General features: G+C 43.4%; 1 protein-coding gene across 5 annotated transcripts; it reads left to right on the top strand.

Annotated features, from left to right (window-relative positions):
* The first annotated feature begins 234 nt into the window (after positions 1 to 234).
* On the top strand, positions 235 to 19,875 carry ktn1 (kinectin 1). Of its 5 annotated transcripts, none has more exons than XM_030443563.1 (36): positions 235 to 399; positions 4,913 to 5,601; positions 5,826 to 5,984; positions 6,081 to 6,194; positions 6,283 to 6,413; positions 6,535 to 6,639; positions 6,737 to 6,877; positions 7,038 to 7,144; positions 7,476 to 7,620; positions 8,604 to 8,700; positions 8,815 to 8,999; positions 9,175 to 9,243; positions 9,327 to 9,364; positions 9,471 to 9,561; positions 9,876 to 9,944; positions 10,045 to 10,082; positions 10,213 to 10,303; positions 10,444 to 10,512; positions 10,612 to 10,649; positions 10,989 to 11,079; positions 11,180 to 11,292; positions 11,375 to 11,471; positions 12,023 to 12,063; positions 12,153 to 12,243; positions 13,024 to 13,110; positions 14,863 to 14,952; positions 15,037 to 15,123; positions 15,210 to 15,299; positions 15,390 to 15,482; positions 15,589 to 15,657; positions 15,779 to 15,862; positions 17,199 to 17,282; positions 18,275 to 18,358; positions 18,446 to 18,541; positions 18,631 to 18,741; positions 18,839 to 19,875. In XM_030443563.1, exons 2-36 carry the CDS (start codon positions 4,914 to 4,916, stop codon positions 18,866 to 18,868), a joined length of 3,813 nt encoding a protein of 1,270 aa, XP_030299423.1. In that variant the 5' UTR covers positions 235 to 399; position 4,913; the 3' UTR covers positions 18,869 to 19,875. The 5 variants fall into 5 exon arrangements, with proteins under 5 accessions (XP_030299423.1, XP_030299424.1, XP_030299422.1 ...); XM_030443564.1 differs by having other exon boundaries at positions 6,078 to 6,194; positions 12,026 to 12,063; XM_030443562.1 differs by having other exon boundaries at positions 236 to 399; positions 6,078 to 6,194.
* The last annotated feature ends 1,846 nt before the right edge of the window (positions 19,876 to 21,721 follow it).

Genomic DNA, 21,721 nt, shown 5'->3' with positions numbered 1-21,721 from the left:
CCTTATAGAAATGTTTAGCACTAGATAAACTGTATGAAAGTACTTTTTGTACTCATGTGTCGTATGGACTTGGGGGAAGTGCGATGACCACTCCCCTCTTTGCTTTTCTAGGTCATTAGATTTAAATTGCAGGGCTGTCTTGAAAAGGCGGGGCTATTTCTTGTCTTGCCCTACATAAAAGCATCTCCAGACGGTATGCCCAGAGTCACAAAACAAGCGTCCACAAGCTGCCTGCCTATGACCCGCCCCCGCGAACCAGAAACAGGAGATAGTCTGACGGATAGCGCAGAAGAAAGCCAGGCTGAAGGAGCTGCCCCGGGAAGTCAGGAGTCTGCCAGAGTCAACGCAGAACAACGCCATTTCATCATTTGTTAAGGGAGCAGCAAACTAAAGCTACAGGTACGCCTTGAGCCGCTGTTCTCGGTGATATTGTGTTTATTTCGCGTTTAAAAAGCCGCTCATTCCGGTCTCAGCGCAGCTAAGCTCTGTACCCAGGCCTAGCGCCGGCCCTCAGGACTTGAACGGCAGAATGAAGCAGCAGACCGGGTCAGAGATTTCAGGAGAGAGGGAGGCTGGGTCAGCGGAGAGACGAGGCCCGTGGAGGCAGATGTCCACGCCTCCAGACTGGCTCAGTGTTTGAGAAAGAGAAACTTAAGTGTTTCTACATTCGTGGTAGATTTTCTTCCCCTCTACTAAATATCGTATTGGCCGGCTAACGTGGGTACCTGACTCACGTTAGTTGGCTAGCGTTTATGTTAGCTAGCTCATTCATAGTGCTGAGCTCTGGCTACTCCAACTTAAGTGGCGACAAGCCTTTTTCCTGTAGGCATTTAACTACCAACTACTTGTAGCGATCGTCAGGTCACTATCGAGCCTCTCCCTGTTACAATCAGCCCATTTTTGCTTGTCATGTTGGTGGAGTGAGCCTGACGTCGACATATATGTGCCTCCTCTTTCTCTTTTATGGTTCATCTGACTATAACGTGTTACTTCTGAGCTAGCTAGCTGGGCTAAGTTAGCAAAAGGCCATTGACGCCTGTGTCAAATCACTTCTGCTTTTTCTTTGATTGCAGGCTTTTTTGTTGTTGTAAGAAACAGCTGTCTTTACGTATCTTGGTTCAGTATCATGCACAAGGCCGACGATCAGACATGAACTAGCATGCTGGGACATTTGGTACTCAACCCTATAGTGACGTGCCCTTGTTAAACGGCGAGGTGGACTTCACCATGTACCAAACCTCAACTCAATTCAAGACAAGACAAGGCGAGGGGTGGCAACTTATTTCTGGTTGCCTGTGTAAAATAAACGACACAAGGCAACCATCCAGTGAGGTGGTGACTAAAGATATACCAGTGTATACCTGTCGTTGGGCACACTTGAGACATATTGGCTATGAATCAATCCATATATTCCTCAGCCTCTCCTGTCACTTGTGACATGGTGTCACTTCTGTCTTGGTGGCATCTTTAGTGCCAGTTTCCCTTGAGGTCTATATGTAGATGATCTCTTATCTAGGGGTGTCTTGGTTTAACTTAATTCAATGTGTACCGTGCTCGTAAGTTTCCTTGTTACACCCTGACCAGGAAGATCAGAGCATTTCAGTGGACTAATTTACTTGTTATCTATTTGCCAATGTTTATTACTTGTTGCCCTACTTTCTGTCTGGTTTATTACTACTATGCTGTCGGATGATTGTGAATTATCATTTTGTTGTCCTTGCAGCTTAACTTTTTAGACAGAGCAACCTTCCAGGTGTCATAAATATAACTAGAGTATTCTTTTTGGATTACCAGTTAATGGTAATTGCCTTCAATCTTAAACGGTCTGGCTAAAAGGTAAAAGTCGTTAGAGAGTAACAGTCCTTTTAATAAACTGAAAGTTGTCCCAGTGTTAATACAAGGTGTTGGAGCGACTGCCAGTTTGGCCTTCACAGCTTGTGTTTGTCTGAGTTTGTGTGTGAAATTCTCCCCTAAATCACTTTGTTTCTTGGCTGAAGTTTCCCTGAACTTTGCGCTTCTGGGAACTCATAAAGTCAGTTATTAGCGATATTTTCATCTGATATAGATATTGGTATCATGATAACATTTTCAGCCATTTTGCCAAACACTTAGCACCATCTTAGACTCATTTGGAGCCAAGAAAACATTTGTTTTTTATGTTGCTAATTACACTTGTGGTTGATGTGTAGTATATACACTAGAGAAATTGTTTGCTTGAATAGCCTGAAGTTTCTATGCTTTATTTTGCCATCTTGAAGGTGTTAAATGTAGAGTGCATCATGGCCTGGTTTTCAAGTACTGTCTAGTTGCTTGTGGGGCCTGATAGTTATCAGGAGTTCCCTCTCTGTCCAGGCCTGCCAAATCAGGAGGCCTGGCCAGCCAAGTGGCTAGATTCCGGGGAGCCAACTGCCCGAGAGGGCTTTGTCCTCCGGGCTCATTTTGATGCTGGGACAAGGCTCAGGCTGCACAAGGAAACGCATGCACCTTCCTCTCTGAGGCCTGGGACTGAAGGAAAGAACTCAAGCAAGCAGGCTTTAAACTTTCACACAACTTACTCCACCCATAGAAGCAATGTTGCTTTGAGGGTTATTTCACACTTTCTTATTTTCAGACATGGGAGTTTCCTGTAACATGAATCGAATGTGATGTAAAGAGTTTCCTGATTTAGTAGCCACTGAAAGGTAGGAGTTGAAAATCCATTACATCCATGGTGTTTATCTAGTACATACTGTACTATGGCTTCTTTGTGTTGGTGGTCTTATTTGGCCAACCTAGTTCTTGTCCAGTCAAACTCTCTAGTCCACTGAGAGGCCTTTTTTGGCCTTTTTTGGCTTTTGCATGCTTCTTATTAGCCTTTTTGGGATTCTGTACTGGTGTGTTGCTGTTAAGAATGACACATCTTCTAATGAGGTCGGGTAAGAAAACTGTATAGAGCAGGCAAATAGAGAATAACGGACTCTCAAGAAGAAGCTAATTTGTTTAAAGTATGGTATTGGTTTTGACTCTACCCTGAGTTTGCACAGTGCTCTCTAACCCAACAGCCGTTTCTAAAATGTATTTGTTCTGAGTTTGTCCTCGGCCTGCAGCCTATCAAGTGTGGAGGAATGCATGCTCTTTGAAACAGATGCCATGCAAGCGCATCTGAGGAATGTGTAAGGAAAACATCTCTCATCAACTTGTAAGATCAGGTACATTCGACAGGGTTTAAACTATTGAAAAAAAAAACATTATGTAATGAAAAAAATGTTCAGAAATGTTACATAAGTGTTGAGTTTTCTCTCAGAGGAAAAACTTGGATCTTGAATTGGTAAATCATTTGTTCACAATGAGATAAGTCAAGTATTACGAATTATAACAGACTTTTCATATATTTGTCTGTTTTTGGAAGATTTAATGAGAGGTCTTCGAGATGCGAGAGAAACAGGGTCAACATTACACTATAGGACTAAGCCTGTCAGTTCTCAGGAAGCCATGCTGTGGAAAGTTATTCTTAAATGTATTATCATGGGTAATCTGCTTAATCCAAATTACTAAAGAGGTCTGCTCTACGATGCTGACTCCTACGCTGTATTACCGCCACAGATCTTGGGATTGTGCTGCACGTCAGGTCACTCACTGTCTGTTGACAACACAATGCTGCTGTCATCACCCAGGGCCTAACAAAACAGATTTTATTTTTCTTAAGTGCGTTGAGTTTGCAACAGACGACAATTGTGTGTGTTGGTTTGCAAGCCATACCCGGCAATGTTTGAAAAGAGTTGCAGCACCACCTCAGCGATTGTCACATCAAGTATGTCATATATGATCTAGTTAGGTTGATTTAAGGATTGATTGAGGAGGTTTTTTTGAAAAACTGCAAGCTCCCTGCCTATACCAACAGCTGGCACCAAAATTTGACTGATTTTTGAGAATGTTTTGTTGAAATTGGGTGTTGAAACATTTCTTTTACTTAAAGTACTTGGTTGAGAAACTTGATTCATAGAAATGTATATGAGCAACTGTTGATGACACCCCGTCTTAGCAGTGTGACTTTTGTTTCATTTATATCAAGAAATAACAATAGTGCTTTATTGGATTGGTTTTAGTGGCTTCCCTCTGCTGAACCATAAAATGCCATATGTCTCAAATTATTACTGCTTTATTTGCGTTGATTCCACCCCAGTTCATTCTCACTGCGCAGCCTTGAGGAGACAACACATTGTTCCTAGGAATATCTTTGGCAGATGCTAAACTGATGAAGTCTCGGGACCTCTTGACTTTGTAAACTTTGTCTGCGATTGAGGAGGAACCCTTTTCTCCCCTGGCTTGCAGCAGGCAGGGGCCAAACTGCAGCTGCAGCAGACCTCGGCGGGTGACACTTGCACGTGGGTGTATTTTTGCCTCTTGCAAATCCATCCTGATATGAGTTGTGAATACCGCCATGTCGTCCTTGTGGGGGCTGAAGGAGGGAAGTGACTAAATGAGACAGTGAGCCATCTTCCTTTTTAGCGCAGTTGTCATTAGATGTTCTCAACCTATTTCATCCCCTTTTAAGCCGCTGTGAGTGGAGTTGAAGGCTTTGGTTCCCTTTGCTGTTTTCAAGTGGATTGGGCCAGCAGACTGGATACGCTTTATTCTGTGTGTGTAAACCTATCTAAGGTATGGACGATGTTAAGCTGTGTAGCTGGAGTAGTGTTATCTAATTGGATCATATCATTGAGAGGGCAGGGTGTCAGTAAGAGCCCTCTCACTAGCACCCTCTCAACACTATTGATGTACTAACACCTTCTTTGCCAGTTGCCTTTGTTGGGAAAATTCTGTCAACAAGATATTGGCAGATTCATGTAGTGCAAAGGAGCAGACCTCCTTTTTTAACTGTTTGTGCGACCAAGTGGCCTAAACAAACATCTTTTTTCTTTCCTCGTCTTTTCAGAATGGCGGTGGACATCTACGACTCTCAGTACCTGCTCATCCTGGCCCCTTCCCTGGTCATCGCCCTCATGTTCCTCTTCTTCTGGCTCTTCATGAAGGAAACCTCCTATGACGAGGTGCTGGCCAGGCAGAAGCGTGACCTCAAGCTACCGCCGTCCAAGCCGGACACCCGTAAGAAGAACGAAAAGAAGAAGAGCAAGAAGAAGGAGAGTGCAAGTGGAGGAGGCGGTGGAGGTGGCGGAGGAGAGTCTGAAGAGGATCTTCGGGATTTTGATGTCGCTGATGGTGCAAACAGCTCAGCTCTGGAGGTAGAGGAGGAACCTGTGGCTACACCAGATCCTTCTCCACCAGTACCTATCACCTATGTGCCTCTTTCGGTGTCACCAGAGGCTCCTGTTGGTCTGAGGGAGAGAAAGAAGAAGGAGAAAAAAGCTGCCAAGGCTGCCGCCGCTGCTGCTGCCGCTGCTGCCGCTGCTGCAGCACCTTCAGAGGAACCAGAAGTGAATGGCTCAAAGCCAGTCAGCCGCAAGACAGAAGCGCCTCTGGCCACGAGCAAACAATCTAGCCCTCCCTCTCCCCAGCTTGAGGTTCAGGTCCAAGTCCAGGCCTCTCAGGCTCCTGTTCAGGCTCAGACACCTCCCCCGGTCTCTGGGAAGAAGAAAGAGAAGAAGAAACAGAAAGTAGAGCCTGGTGAGTAGCCAATTACAATGGGTTGTCAAATAGTTTCTCTTGGAAAAAAATGGAATGTGCTAACCCTTTCATTGAATTCATCCTAAACTGTAGTGAGTAGTATTGGCAAGGAAATGTGAGAGAAAAGCTAGCCAAGTGGTTCAGCCCAATAGCTGTGATGATAATTGAATATCCTCTATCATCAGTCTCAAGGCAGACTTGCTGAGCTATTCTTCTGTTTGCAGTGGATGACCAGCAGCCGGAGGTTAAAGCCGAGCAGGCTCCTGCTCCAATCAAGAAGGAGGCTCCCATTGTGGCTGAAACGAAAGTTTTGGACGGTGCAGCCCCACCTGCTACCAGTGGCAAGAAGAAGAATTCGGCCAAGAAGCAGAAGACAGAGCCTGGTAATGATGATACAGTGGTCCAGGATCATATCTCTGCTTTTTTACACTCTCAAACTGAAGCCTGAACTTGTACTGCCTTTTTCTCAAACCCAGTAGATGAAGCCCATGTTCTGGTAGACTCAACAGCCGCCGCGAACCACCAGGCAGCCCATAATGATGACGCACCATCCAAAGAAAAAGGCAAGAAACAGAAGAATGAGACTGACAAAGGTAAGGGGGATCCAGTCTTTGGTTTCTTTTTGCATAATCAGCTGTTAAGCCTCACATTCACACCACCTGTCCGATGTGATATTAACAGAGAACACTGAGGTGAAGCTGAAGGAGCTGCTGTCCGGTCTGTCCAGCTTGGCTCTGTCGGAAGCTGAGGCCGTTAGTGTGATGGCTCTTCTCCGAGAGAAGAGCCCTAATGCTCTGGATGCCTGGCAGAAAGTAAGGGATTAATAAATGATGTGTTCGAATGAGGTGTTCTTGACGAGTGACATGTCACACTATTTGCCTTTGGCACCAGACCTGATATTCGTTTTTTTAACATCATGTGTCTCACCTCCAGTCTGCAGCCAGACCTGACCCAGCTGCACAGGAGCGAGAGAGACTTCTCACAACCCTGCAGGAGGAGGCCTCCATTGCCAAGGACAAAGTTAAACAGCTCAGCCAGGTTGAGACTCCAGAGTTTATGAATTACACTATATAATTGATGTTGTATTATTTTTTTTTTGTTCTTCTTCATATGCCCTCTTGCTTCTCTGCTTCAGGAGCTGCAGGTTGAAAAGCAAAAAACAGGACGTGTGGAGGCTGTGATGAGAGAGCAACGTTCGGCCATGGAGAAAGAACTGGGGGGCATGCAGGCCAAAGCACAGGGCAGCTACCAGGAGCTCCAGACCATGCAGATAAAGGTGAGGGCATTGAATTATAGAAATGAATTTTCTGTTTCCAATTTTGTTTTTTTTAGTACAACACTCCATGTTGATAAACATGAAGGAACCCAGACCATTTGGCATTCTTCTCAAGGCTGCACAGAGACTGAATCCTGTTGTTGTTGTTGTTGTTGTATAGTTCCAGCAGATGAGGGAGCAGCTGGAAAGCCAGATCACCCGACTGCAGCAGGAGAATGGTATCCTGAGGGACGCAGTCAGCTCTGCCACCAACCAGATGGAGAGCAAGTCAGTGTTGCAGTATAATGGATAAGAACCCTTCTGGTCACACTGTCTAGAGCTTCATACATGTCTTGTCAGCTCAGCTTGGTCAGACACTCCAATTGATCTAATTCATATTGGAATTTGAGTTAATTGTCTTTACATTGCAGTTATATTTAGGAATTTTTGCGTCCCTACATTCTCCACAATATTTCTTTCTGCCCATGTCGCTTACGTTAAGGTACATATACACAGTGCGAAATGCAACAAACAAGCTATTTGTAGTTTAATTCAGCATCCCACAAAAATGCCTCATCCACCATTTTCCTCATCACTCATATGTGCTTGTGCTCGATAGGAATTCCGCCGAGCTGAACAAGCTGCGTTCAGAGTATTCCGGCCTGATGAAAGAGCTGGCAGACAACAACAGCAAGCTGCAGCAGGAGGAGCACCAGAGGAAGTCACTGGAGGTCAGCTACAAGCAGAACGTGTCCCAGCTGGAGGTACACTAATCCAGATGCACAATGTGTTTGTTTAGCCTGTGCTTCAGTTTCCCCCAGCCGAGACAAAAATTAACTGAGCTGTACAAAACCTGAGCTACGTGGGTGTGGTGGCGTTATCTGGGAAATGGGAGGAGGTTCTAGTGGAAGTCCTGGGGAGGGGTGTGGGAAATAAAACCTGAGAGGGAGGATTGTGTTGGCTTTGGAAGCTGGAATGTTTTGGGGCTTTGTACTATGTCTAAACAACACTTTTCCTGCTAGGCACACTGATCAGCCTTTCCTGTCTTTCTCGACAGAAAACCTGCTTTTCTTTATTGCACAGACTAGAAGGATAAATGAAAGAAGGCCAACAAGATGTTTTGTCATTTGGACTATCTATTTACTTAGTTTGACAGATCAAGAGAAAATGGAAGAGACTCGAGGATCATAGGCTTGTTGAAATCCAGGTTACCACAATACAGAACTTGTACAAAGTCTGGTTGAAGGTTTTGAAAATCTTTAATTTTAAGTCCTTCAAGGTTAGGAATGTGCTTGAATTTGACCATAATAATATGTTTGACTTCCAATAAAAACTGAAATCAAAAATCATTTAATATCTGAAATGATCACTTTTTCATATGTGATTGTTGTCCCCTGGCATAGCACAACAAACTAACCTGAACCCAGCTTTGAATAATCACAGTTAAAATTTACAATCAAAGTCGATATGAACAGATGGTAAAATACACAAAGGAACAATATACAGTACATTGGTTTCTATGGGTGTAAAGGAATCTGCATCTTTCATCTTTTGACCATGAAAGGAAAGAAAATGGATGAATGTCATTGGTTAACTTGTCCGTTGGAGTGTAGCTGTACACTTCAAAGCGTAGGATCTTGATTCCCTCTCAAGCCACCCCTGATAAAATTTCATAAGCACTTGTTTTCTAGTATAATGTGTGGGAGGACAAGTGCTCACTAAATTGGATGCATCTCTCCATCCCCAGGCCCAACTGCAGGACGCTAAGCGTCGTTGGGAAGAACTGCAGAATTTCCTCCATAATGTCAACGCTGAGAGAGAAAAACTTCAGGCCTCAAAGCAAGGTGAGCAAATAGAACACCACACTAAACATTTAATCCTTTTTAACTTCTGCTACATCAAAAATGAATCTTCAGGTTACATTCAGCAACTGAATTTCTGTTTATATGTGGGCTCAGAGCTCCACAGCCAGATGCTGGCAGCAGAGACCGAGATGAACAACAAGAACAAGGAGATCCAGACCATTCACAGCAGCCTGACTGAAGCCATGGTCTCCAAGGAGCGGCTTGAGCAGAGAGTTGTAGAGCTGATGGAAATGTCTCAGCACAGCATGCCTGACGACGCGCTGCAGGCAAGAGTTCAGGTGAGCCAACATCACACACAACCAACTGTCCTTAAGTGGAAAATGCCCAAACTTGAAAATATTGTGCGCTTAAGATATGTTGTTATAAACAAAGCTATTGAGACGCATAGTCAATTTATTCAGTGAGTACAGAAAGTGTGAGTTGCTCTTCACAATTATGCTCTGTTTTTAACAGGAACTCATGAATGAAAACAAAAACCTCCAGGCCCAGAATGAGAGCATGCAGGCCCAGATCTCTTCACAGGTATATTTCTCAACCTCATTTACAAATGTTCAGTCAGAATAAGACTTATGTAGGCTAATAAGATTTCTTCTCGTCTCATTTAGGCCACTCATGTCTCCCACATTGAGGAGATACAGAAGCTGTAAGAAAGAATTTAGTCTTTGAATTTTTTTCAGACTTGGACTGATTTGATTATCGTTGAGCAATTTTTCATGTTCTCTCCTAACGCTTCCATTTGTTCTGTTCAGATTGGCTGACAAGGAGTTGCAGAGGAAGAGTCTGGAGGATTCTCTAAATGCTGAGAGGAGCAGCGGGGCCAGTAGAGAAACTAAAATGCAGGTACAGTCACAGGAACGCTTCCATCTACAGATTCTTTTACTAACATGTCATTGGTTCATTAGTCCGTAGGAATTTGTTTAACATGTTTCAGGCCTCGTTGTGTTGGCAGGGAATATGGATTGAAGCCCTGCCAAAAAAGCGGGCATGTTGGATCACATTTTCGGATATTTTTCGTTCAGATGCGAAATGGATGTAACTGATTTAGTAGTTTTGAATTTCAGTCAATGTTCAGTGTTCTAGCTGTTGTCTGTCAGAATCTGTGTTGTCTTGAAATAATAAGTACGGTTGTTTGTCTTTCCTGTCTTCTTCTTTAGGCCTTGCACAATGACAACATGTCACTGAAGGCAGAGATTCAGAATCTGCAGGCACAGATTTCTGATCAGGTCAGCTACGTACTTTCTGTTTTTCCAAATTTAAAGCACCCTATGTCTTTGTTTGTTTGCCTGTTGGACACACCCTCTCTATCTATTTACCTCCCTGCAGGCTGCCTCCCAAATGGCTTTCGACCAGTTCCAAAAGAGGTGCGTGTTTAAACGGGAACATATTTTGAATACATTAACTGGCTTTGCACGCTATCCCTTTCCTCCACAAAACTAATGAGTAATGGTAATTTACTGATGATGACCTGTATAAGTATTGCTTCCTACTCAGTGTCATGGAGAAGGAGGAGAACATGAAAACTGTTGAGGACCTGCTGGAGAAGGGGCTGATTGAGGTGGCCAACAAAGAGGAGGAGCTCAAGGTGTGTGTGTGTCTGTGTGTGACAAACCCACATTTGGCTCACAGTAGCTTAGTTCAAGTGACTCTGCATTTCACTGCTTGCCTTGTAATCACAATACCTAATGGGCAGAAAGTCTTACTAAATGTCTTTCCCTGATTCAGGCTCTCAGAGAAGAGAACGAGGCACTAAAACAAGAAATGGAAGTCATCAAGAGTAACTCAGCAGATCAGGCAGGTTTTCTTAAGATCTTTATTAAAAAGGAATTACTATGTTTTCTCCACCTGTTTCTGAATTAATTTGTCTTAAATTGTCTCTTCTTTAAATCACAGGCATCATCAGAGTCGACAGTGGAAGACCTCCAGAGCATGTAAGATCGATCAATTTGACTGGTATTCACGTATAATGACAATGTATTAATAAAGGTCTTATGTTCCCCACCCGTGTCGACAACAAACAAAGACACTGATGGATAACAACATCTACATTTAGTTCCTCAAGTCTCTACAGGTCCTTTTTATTAAAAGTCAAATAGTGTCTTTAATTAGATTTTATAAATATCAGGCCTTAAAAGTCATTAAATTGTTACATTTAAATTAGGCTGGTAATTGTAAAATATCCACTTATAGTTGTATGTTGAAATAGATTCAGATTCTGTGTGACTTCAAACAGGTTGATAATGAACCTTTTGATACAATTTGTTTTATAGGATCCAAGATCAGGACGTGAAGCTAAAATCAATGGAGGAGAGTCTACAGGCAGCACAACACAGCATCACAGCCAAAGAGAAGACAGCTGAGGTATGGGCTTTTCTGTAATACACTTGATGCGGTTCCTTGTACTGTTCATGTTGCATTGTCCTAGTTTGAGCTCTCGTCTGAAGCAGTATTTGTCTCGCAGGCTCTGGAGCAGCAGTTGGTTGCCCTGCAGGCAGAGATTGAGCAGCTGAGACAGAAGGAGACTCCAGAAGAGCTGACCAGTGCTAGTAGCCAGCTCCAAGAACTCCAGGCTCAGTAAGTGACACGCAAACTTGGCCATGCAGTCTTCCAGACTAAGAATCAAATCAGACTTATGATGAGCACATCTGACCTGCAGGTTAGTGTCAAAGGACCAGGAGATCCAGATGCTGCAGGCTGAGCTGGGGGCGAGAACAAAAGAGCTGAGTGAGAAGGTGGAGCAGATGCATCAGCAGGTGAGAAATTATCATAACAATATTGCTCACTTCAACCCTCTGAACCCCAAGCAGTTTGTGGGTGTTTCTTGTCTTTTGTATTTGCCTCTCCTCCTCCTTGCAGTTCAGTCTCCAGTTTCACTGAATTTTTACACTGTCAGTCTCTGCTGAGTCATTGACAACTTCCCTGTGCCGTAGCGCAGAATTGAATGTTTGCAATAATCAGATCCTGAAAAACAAACAAATGGTTAATTTTTGTGCAAAGTAATATATGCAGGATAAAGTGATTTTCATGAAATATCACTATTTCAAGCTTGGATTTTATTATTTTTCTTAAAATGAGTGTTTCTCGCACATGATCCATTCAAGGACCTCCGTAAATGTGACAATCCTGCTATAATTTCTATTTTGTGGGGTTAGTTAAGCTGGAAGAATAGGATATGTGATTCAGGATGGAGAAAACTACTCATTTGAATTGAACTGCTCGTCATGAGGGTCATCATAGACAATATTTTCATTATGTCCCAGTTTTAATTTGAGTCTTTTTTCCTTTTTTTTTTTTTTTTGAACAGCAGTCCCACACAGCGGTGCCAAGCCCAGAGCTTCTAACAGCGTGAGTAATGTTGCATGCCATATGATGACGTTTTTTTTAGGAGACTTATAATAATGTTGGTAATGAGTGTTTATGTTGTTGTTCATCAGGTTGTCAGAGAAGGAGAAGCAGGTCTCAGATCTGCAGGGTGAGCTGGACGAACTGAAGGACTCCCTGGAGCTTCATAGGAAGAAGAACAACGTAGGTTTCCTGCAGTGATGACCTAAACGTATCGAACAACAGTAACTGCTCTGGTCTAAAGCCCTACGAGACATCACATCCCTCTTCCTCTTGTGTTGTACCCCAAAAAACACCCCCCCCCTTCTCACACTGGAGTTGTACACTGCATACATCCATACTTCCTGTTGTCCACTGCCACTTTGTCTCACCTGTTCTGCTTTTTGTTCAGGTTCTTTATAGCTTTCCTCTGCTATGGTTGTGTTCCTCAACATGATGATACACATCAGTACAGATGTCTATTTTGATTTGCATTGCTTAAGCTGAGTGTTGCATAACAGGGCTTCCAGCCTACTCTTGTTATGCTTGCCGTTGGCCACGACTGTTTCAGTTAGCTTGTCTGTGCTTGTGGGTGATTCAGAGCATCAGAAATTTGCCTACCTTTTATTTTCGAGAGCTGCAAATTATATTTGATATATTATGTGTTTTCATTTTTGTATCTACCATAAATATATCAAAACCTTACTGCTTTTAATTTTAGTAGAAAGCACTATAGCTGTCTTGCAAACTGTGCATGTTGAATTTACCAACACAAGGTGTGAGACTGCGTCTCTTGAGGCTATTTGCTCATACTTATTTTTAGCGGATGGAGCATGGGTGAAAGGCAGAGCGTAGTCATTTTAGGATGAGAAATGCGTTGGGTTTGTTCTGTTACTCTACCAGTCTTCATATGAGGGTCACTGAATGCAATTTTCCCTGAGGCTGAACTGAAAGTAGTTATCTCTCTGGAACTGACCAAAACAGGAGCTTCGGGAGAAAAACTGGAGTGCAATGGAAGCTCTGTCAGCCACCGAGTCCATGCTTCAAGGGAAACTCAGCAAAGCTGTCAAGGTTCGGCACCCCCACCTCAGTCTACTTCACTCTAGTTCCAATCTGATGCATCCGCCCGCCCAAATGCTCTTGTTTTTTTGTTTTTTTGCCATAATTGACCCAGTGAAATTTATTTTTCCACCATCATCCATAATGAAGCTGCATACTCATTTACTTCCCTCTCGCCCCTCCCCTCTGTTGTTTGGCCTCAAGTTTTCAATTGGCTGCGCGTTGAGCTTTTGACATCTGCTACTCCCCCTCAGAATCTCAGACTGTTTTAATAAATAATGGTTTCTTTATAAATTTCTGCTTTTAGCTCTGAAACATGAACGATTTCTCCCTGCCCAAAGCTCGGACTGATGCCTGGAAATGAGTGTGCAGTGTACTAGAAATGATCTCACTAGTGTCATTAGATTGAGATTCATGGTAATCATTTTACAGCTTCCTGTCTTTCTGTCATGTGAGTCATTTCTAGCATGTTTTCCTGCCATCCTGCTTTGTGACATCCGTGCTGTCATTATCACCACTTAATCTTCAAATGTGTTTAATTTGCTCAAATTTTTAAAGGGACAGTTCGCCCCAAAATCTAAGATAATATTTCCTCTTTCTTGTAGTGCTTTCAACCATCTAAATTGTTTTGTGAGTTGCTGAGTTTTTGAGATATCGGCCGTAGATATGTTTTTAAGACTCAGCAACTGCCACCGAAACAATCTAAATCGATAAATAACACTACAGGAAAGAGTATATTGTATTTTAGATTTTTTGGTAAGCTGTCCTTTTTAATGCCGCTTATTCCTTTTTGGAATATGTGATTGAAAACCTTTAATGAATATGCAACTGTGCCCTTGTGTTTCTCACAACTGAAGCATCTTTGTCCTCCATCAGGATGAACATGTAATTAAATGTAAAACAAAATCTACAATGTGTTTCTCGTAGCTGCAGGTCTCTTCTTGAAGACGCAGGGTGGGCAACCAGATAGCTGGTCTATTCACAGTTGCAGTGAAGTGTGTGTATATATGTGCCCTCCTCCCCCTACATTAGGGAAGGGTACATGCTGAACCATCAGCACAGCAGCTGCTCTCCTGCTATCTGAGTACAGTAGAAAGCACCTTCTCTTCGATGAGCCAGGGAGTTCCTTGGCAGCTGTTGTGTACTGTCAGTGCATGCTGGTTGTGTTCGACTCTACACTCGTCTCAGAGCTGCCTTGTGTGACACAGTGTGTTAATGTGAATAGAGCTTAGACTGCCAGCTGGCTAGTGCTTGGCATACGTTCTCCCTTCAGGCCTCAGAGTGACAGTGCATGATGCTGCCCTATTGTGGGAGTACTGAAAGCTACCTTTTTAATTTATTGAAGAGTTTTGAGGTACTTTGTACAATTCCATGAAAGCAAATTGATTTGTTTGTGGTTACAGGAAGACTAAAGCATGTGTTACGCTCCGAAGCTGAGGTTGTTGACACTTGATGTAGGTTTGGCCTGTTGAAAGATGTTTCCCTGGGGAAATGGGGGAGGTAGGACCGATATAGCGTGTATCCTGATTCTCTAAAATCAAAATTTAAGATCATGTTTAATTAATCATTCCAGTGACACTGATTGGAGCGTCTCGATGGATGACTTGATGATGACTGATTTATAATAAAATAAGAAAGGTGGTGGTCACATGCTCCGATGACCAATGGGCCTTGTCTTCGAAGTGACTGGAATGTTTGAACAGTCGGTGCTCATTCTTCTCTCCGCTCTCTTTGTCCTCCTTACCCCCTCCCATCACGTTGTAGGAGAACCAGACAGCACTCGCAGTGACTCAGGCCGAGTGTCGAGACGTTCTGCACAGACTTCTGCCTAATGTGCCTCTGCCCAGTGAGCAGGTATGGGTAATACTGGACTTGAGTAATACAAATTCAACTTTCCTCCTGTGTTTCTCCTAACTCTTTATCTCCTCTCTCTACTAGAACCATCAGGAGTGGCTCCACACATTTGAAAGGGCAGCAGCTGAAAGCTCAGCTACACAACCCACCCCTGTATCAGGGGACTCTGAGGTAAATAGAGTGGAAATGTAAATATGCACATCTTTCTTCTTAAACCAAAGGAATCTGGAGCAAAAAATGCTTCTCTCTGTCAATAGGCACTGTCTGAGAAGCTGAAAGAAGCTGAGGAAACCCAAAGGATTCTACAGAAAGACTGTGAGACTTACAAGAAGGTTTTGGCAGAGACGGTGAGATAAGGTTTTACTTTGTAATAGTTGTGGTTCCATGGGTTAGACATGCTTGCCAAACTTAAGTTGTCATCCCTGCTGTCTCCACAGGAGGGCATCCTGCAGCGTCTCCAGAACAGCGTGGAGCAGGAGGAGTCCCGCTGGAGGGTGAAGCTGGAGCTATCCCAGGGAGAGCTCAAAGAGGTATGTGTTCAGGTTGAGCAAGAAAAACAACTCCCAGATTTAAAGTGGTTATATCATGTTGCTGTGTGCACCATTAATTGCATCATTCTCTTGTGTTTTGCCTTAGATGAGCCAGAAAGTCACATCTCTGGAGCAAGAGATTGAGAGACTAAGTGATGGAGCTGAGTTGGAAAACGTCAGTCCTCTTGAAACACAAATCTAAAGCTGACAGTCTCACATTTGTTAGAAGATGTGTTGTAGTTCATACTTCAAACATACTTCTGCTGTTTTTTCAACTTGTCTTTTGTCTTCTGCAGCTGAGAAGAGAAAAGCAGCACTTGGAGTCCGAGTTAGAGAGGGCGGAGCGTGAGAGTGCCACCTATGTGACGGAGGTCAGAGAGGTGAGCCTTCAGATTGTCTTGTGATCCTCAGTAATGTCATGGCTGTACATCTGTACATGTGGTCATTCCTGGAGAATGAGTTCTTCACTTTCATGTTCATGGTGTTTTTTTGTGTTTTAATGTTTTTGTGACATTCTTTACTCTGTTTGTTTGGGGCCTGTAATGTCCACACACAACAGACATTATGTACTAAACTGAAAGAACACACACAGTCAGCTCTAGCAATTACAAGACTGACTTAATTGACCCCCTTTGGTAATTCAGTCATGCAAAATAGGATCCCGTGTTTTATTTATCTCTACACACTAGGGGTGGGAATCTCTAGGCACCTCACAAGTCGATTTGATTACGATTCAGGGGGCTGCGATGCGATGATTAAACGATTATCGATGCATGTTGATGCATTTTGTTTTTCTATACAGGATTTCTTTTTCTCACTGTGTGACTACTTGGTACTTTCAAAGCCAAGTATTTGTAATGATCCATACTGAATTTAGTTCCAAAATATTTAATTAATAAAACAAATGAAAGCCATCCTACTCGCTTTCTTCAGTGATTCAGTGACTTCGATTTTGGTCTCGTTTCGAGTGTTGGGATTGCTGTGTCATTGAAATATCTTCGAGATGGGACGTTGTATCTCGGCTCCTAAGTGAACAACATAGCGTGAAAGCCCTGGCTCTCGACAACTGAATACGGACACAAGTCCTTGGCAATAAAAGTTGCAATAGAGTTTGTAATATGCTTTGCCCTCTCTGAGTTGGATGGAAAATTTGATATCGCTTGCTCGATGGTCCTCTGGTTGGAAGCAACTACAGCCGACTGTTTTTTTTGGTTTTTTTTTCCCTCCTCTGGGTGGAAACGTGTAATGTGGTTCCTAATGTTTGTCGTGTTTCCAAAATATTTTAGTTAAGTTCGACACAACTTGCATATGGTGTGGCTCTTTTTTCCTTCAACTTTTATAGAGGCCTAAATGCTTCCACACACTTCCTTTTTAAAGCAGAGTGCCAGTAGAATGCTGCCATCTCATGTTTTTTGTCGCGTGCATGCCATCGACTGTCTGGGCGCTTCACTTCCGCACTTCCGAGTTCTGCCTCTTCCGTTCCGTCAACGTTACGTTGTAAGTTAACATCTAGAAAATCAGTTTTTGACATTTGACATGAATCAATTCAGAATCGTCCACGTCCGCATCGAAGAATAAATTATTTTTCCCACCCTGACTACACACCCCTGCTAACTATCAGCTCATATTACTGCGTAGACTGTGTGCTAGTAGTGCTCTCCTGGACCCGACTCCCACAGACTCCCATTAAACAAATCATCTCAAACTTAATTTCAGCTCAAAGATCTGTTGACTGAATTGCAGACCAGACTTGATGGCTCATATACAGAGGCTATCAGACAGAATGAGGAGCTGAATTTGGTAAGCGTTGCTCACTCTGTAGCTAGAGCTCCTTTTTTAAAAACCTCTCCCTTATTGCTCTGCCAAAGGATAGAGGGGTGTTTTCTGGCATCTTCTGCGGCTTTGGGTCATCATCCATAACCTCAGTGAACGTGCACACTAAGTCTATAACTTCAAGAGTCAGAGGTGGAAAATGATGACTCGCTTTCACACTTGGTGATACTTTAATGACTAATTCTTCCTTCTCTTCACTGGTACTTGACTTCAACTCACTCTGTCATGTCAGGCATCTAACAAATGGCTTACTAGTAAACTTTCCTTCCTTCTGCAATGCAGAAGCAAAAAACGCGCTCCATCTTGTTACTCCACGCCTTCAACTGCGCACTATTACTCCCTCAGCTTCCTCACAAACCTTGTCTGTCTGTTTTGTCTCATTGTCTTTGTCTTCCCAAAATGGCCCTGGACATTTCTGTTGTCTTTGTGAAGCACTGGTGTTCATCAGTTTTTCTACAATATAATGGCTGTGTTAAGACCAGCAACAGCGCTATAAAGAAATTTAGTATTTTTTTGCAGCGCTTTGCTGCATTGGCCAGTTGGGTACACACAAGTGTATATTCCTTGTACTCCCTCCTTATGACTTTTTATAGGGCAGTAGACATAACTTTCCAGGGTGTCATAAACTGTGTAAAGGCATCTGATAAGCTTTACAACATGAATATATTACTCAAACTGGACTTCCCAGATCGTGATTCATCTTCTCACCGGTACCTGTAGCAGCATGCCCACACCAACACAGCCCCTTGCAGTCTTTTACACAGTGCTATTTTTGGTTCGAACACAGCCTAAGTAGGACAAGCAAAATCTGTTAAATCTGTGCAAATGTTGAGCTCTCGATACATGCTCTTTCTGTACATTGAATGCCTCTTCTTTTATTTATAACTGGAGTTAACAGGTGCCAATGGGAGGCTGTCATGTGCTGCAGAACATGTGCTGACTGTCTGTTTTTATTTCAGCTGAAAACCCAACTCACTCAGACTCTGTCCAAGCTGGAGACAGAAGAGAATGAGAGGCAAAAGGTGGCTGGTGACTTGTATAAGGTAATATTGTGTATTATTACGCTGCTGTTATAGGTTCAACCCCAGGCCACTTTGTTAACAAGTGGAACTTTCTGGTTCTTTATCCAGGCCCAGCAGTCTCTTGATCTGATCCAGGGAGAGCTGTCAAAGGTGACGGACAATGCTGATGAGCTGATAGAGAATAGCAGTCTGACGTCTCAGAGGGTAAGATTCTTGGGCATTTTGTGGGTGATGTATGTCTTTGTGTTCATGGTATTTGGTTGGTGAAACTGCATTTGTCATGTCTTTTATAGGAAGAGATTGACAGAAAGGAGAAAATGACTGCAGGACTGAACCAGACAGTCAGAGAACTGCAGCAGCTGCTACAAGCCGTCAGCCGGCAACTCGCCAAGGGACAGGAAGGGGTAAGGCCTATTGCAACACTGTACTTACAGCCCAATAAAACAATATGGTATCCTAATCCTGAAGCCTGACCATTTTACATTTTTTAATTTCCTTCAGGAGGCTGACAAAGATCTGCCCAAGGTATAGTGAGAGGAGGACAGACCCCCATGCAGCCACCCTGACTGCACTACAGAGACCATCTTTGACCTTCGGTCTCATCACTACCACCGTCACACCATACTGTCACACCCAGCCCCCCTGTTCCCAAATCTCTGTCACCTCACCTGTACTGTAGGCAGCCCCCAGCTGAGGTGCTGACAAACCACTCCCAGGCTCACTGTCGGCCGTGAGGGAGCAGGCAGAGGTTTCTGTTGATTCCAAACACTCCAGACACTGTACCAAAACGCACTACTTCGCTCCCACCACATTCCTCTTCTTCAACAGCATAGCCAGTTAATTTTTTCTCTCAACTTAAAAATGACATCGAGCATAATTTAAACTGTGTGGCAACCATTCCTGGTTCCTGTTCCTCTTCCCTGTTTAAAACACCTGTGTTTTTCAGTGAAATCCTTTTGAATACTACAGTAGTTTGTTGTTTATTTGTTAAGAGAGGGCAGTGATACAAATTTCCAACTTGATGAAACAAACTTTGGGTTTTCAGTCCTTTTTTTTCTTAACTTAAAATCATGTATTGTTTAAATGTACCAGTTAGGACCTGCTGAAACACACTATGTTGTTGATCTGTTTGCCTCCTGACCAGAACTATTTCAAACTGTTCATCATCATTCATTCATGAATTCATAGCTTCATGCATACCTTGGCTCAGTATTGGGTGGGAGAAGGGAGATCAGAAGGGGTCTCAGTGTATCCGAAGGGTCACTACGTGACTGTAACTATGGAGATGTATGGACAAATTGTAGTCAAGTCTGTACTGCAGCTCCAGAGAGGAGGGAGTCTGTGACCCTGGCTGTGGAAGGAGAAGGCCAGGTTAGCAGTGTTAGAGGTTTTTAATCCTACTGCAACTACTCTAGGAATAAGCGTCCCATATCATCTGTAATCAACACTCGCTATATTGTTGCTAAGTTCATTAACACTGAAGATTTTGTTCTTTTTGTAACAGGTGATGTTAATAAAAGGGATGCTTGATAAATCTGTGCAACGTCCCTGTTCTGCTTATTTTTCTTCCCCCGTACTTCTTTCCCCCAGCCACTGGGGGGCAGCACACAACCTCAGTTGAAATTTCAAACTGATTTGGCTCACCCTTGACAAGCCTAAAGGTGCACAGGGATATCACCAAGTTCTGCTCATGAAGCTTTGACGGTGATGTATATTCTGCTTGGTGAAATATTCATCTGACTTCCTGGAACATAAAATGTGTCTGTAACGTGCTGGGTTTATTTTAGGTAAGTGTTTTGTCGGACCGTAGAGACGCTGACACTGTGCGCTGCCTCAATTATGGAACATTTGGGGTGTGACCAGTTTCCTGTGACGGTAACATGCTGTATAATCCCTCCGAACAGGAGACTGTTTTCTCAGCTCCTGCGTGAGGTTTTCCAAAATATTTCCCATCAGTGAAAAGATGTGAAAGAAAACAGGATTGCAACTGGTAGCTGAAATAATCAAAACCTTACCAGAACAATGTCGGACTTGGCTGTAATGTTGGGAAAATAAATCACTCTGTTGTGGTCCCTTGTTGATGCTGAGAGTGGCCGAGTGTGAACGTGTGCTGTAAGTCCAGATGTGCCATGCTTTGGATTTTTTTTTTTTTCACCACTTCCAGCTGTCTATTTTATTGAAAGGATAAAGTCTGTGTGAATGAGTTCGCTCTGTGTATGTGCACAGAAAGCTCTTGCTGTCATCTTTTGCATGTTAAAACAGCCTTTTAAAACAACAGGACTGTTGTGCTGGCTGGGGGGGTCAGGTCAGGGGCGCGAGCAACATGGGATCAGCACATTCCCCACATTCTCCCACACTGTCATGCTGCAGTCAGCTGATTGGAGATCTGGCTTTTACCTTCATGGAAACCTCGCGACGGAACAGGCGCTGCTGTATCCTCAACACGCTCATCAGTAACTGGATAATACAGGGAGCGCCTTTCTCAGCTCGCCGCTCGAGACTGTACCTCATTACAGTGCCCTATGATGTAGCTGAATATAAAGTCGTGGGTTTAAATGTCTTGTTTCCTCTGAATGGAATAAAGAAACTGTCTAATATTTACTGACAATTTTGTGGTTAAATTTCCCAGAGCTCTGTCATATCTCACAGTTCTTAGAAAACACTGACATGTCATCCTATGTTGGTAAATGACAAAAGATTTAAATCTGGGAGGGTTAGGTTACACTCCGTCAGACACTTACTGGTAGTCTCATGACTCCCAGAGACAGTCTGGCGTGTAATGCCTGCAGAAGAGCACCGAGGAAGTTAATGGGGGCTTTGTATTTCCTATGTCATCACTGCTCACACTGCTAGTCTTCATTGCGCAATTTAGGTTGTGGCAGTAGGCCTCCTCTGCTCTGCACGCTTCTTGCCTGGTAACATTTGACTCCTCCTCCTAAACATAGATTTGCACTCACACTCCGCCAGCACAACTTTGGCGAGGCAGCCCACTCCCTGCATCTGCTCTCCATCAGTGTGGTATGTGCTAGAGAGCCTTTGATCCCCACTCCCCCAACTGTACTGTGTGTGTGTGTGTGTGTGTGTGTGTGCGCGCATTTAAGGGAGGGTGATTCAGACAGACATAGAAAAGACTGTAGTGCTCTTTTACACGGACAATGCCCAGTGGATGAAAGCAAGCGGAAAGAGACAGTGACACAAAAGAGCAGTAAACATTCATTATACCCACAGTTTATAAGGCCAGCCCCCTGGGCCTGTAGTTATAAACCTAATGCAGCCGGATCCTTGTGCACAAGTGCTGAAGAAGCTGAAGCTTCACTCCTCTGTACTATTAATGGAGAAGTATGTGCAGCTATGAGCTGAACCGCCAAATGCCATGGATTAATC

The sequence above is a fragment of the Sparus aurata genome, chromosome 16 (genome assembly GCF_900880675.1).
Source record: "Sparus aurata chromosome 16, fSpaAur1.1, whole genome shotgun sequence".
NCBI classification, from domain to species: domain Eukaryota; kingdom Metazoa; phylum Chordata; class Actinopteri; order Spariformes; family Sparidae; genus Sparus; species Sparus aurata.
Note: the sequence above shows the minus strand (reverse complement) of the source record. Positions and strands in the feature narration are given on the sequence as shown.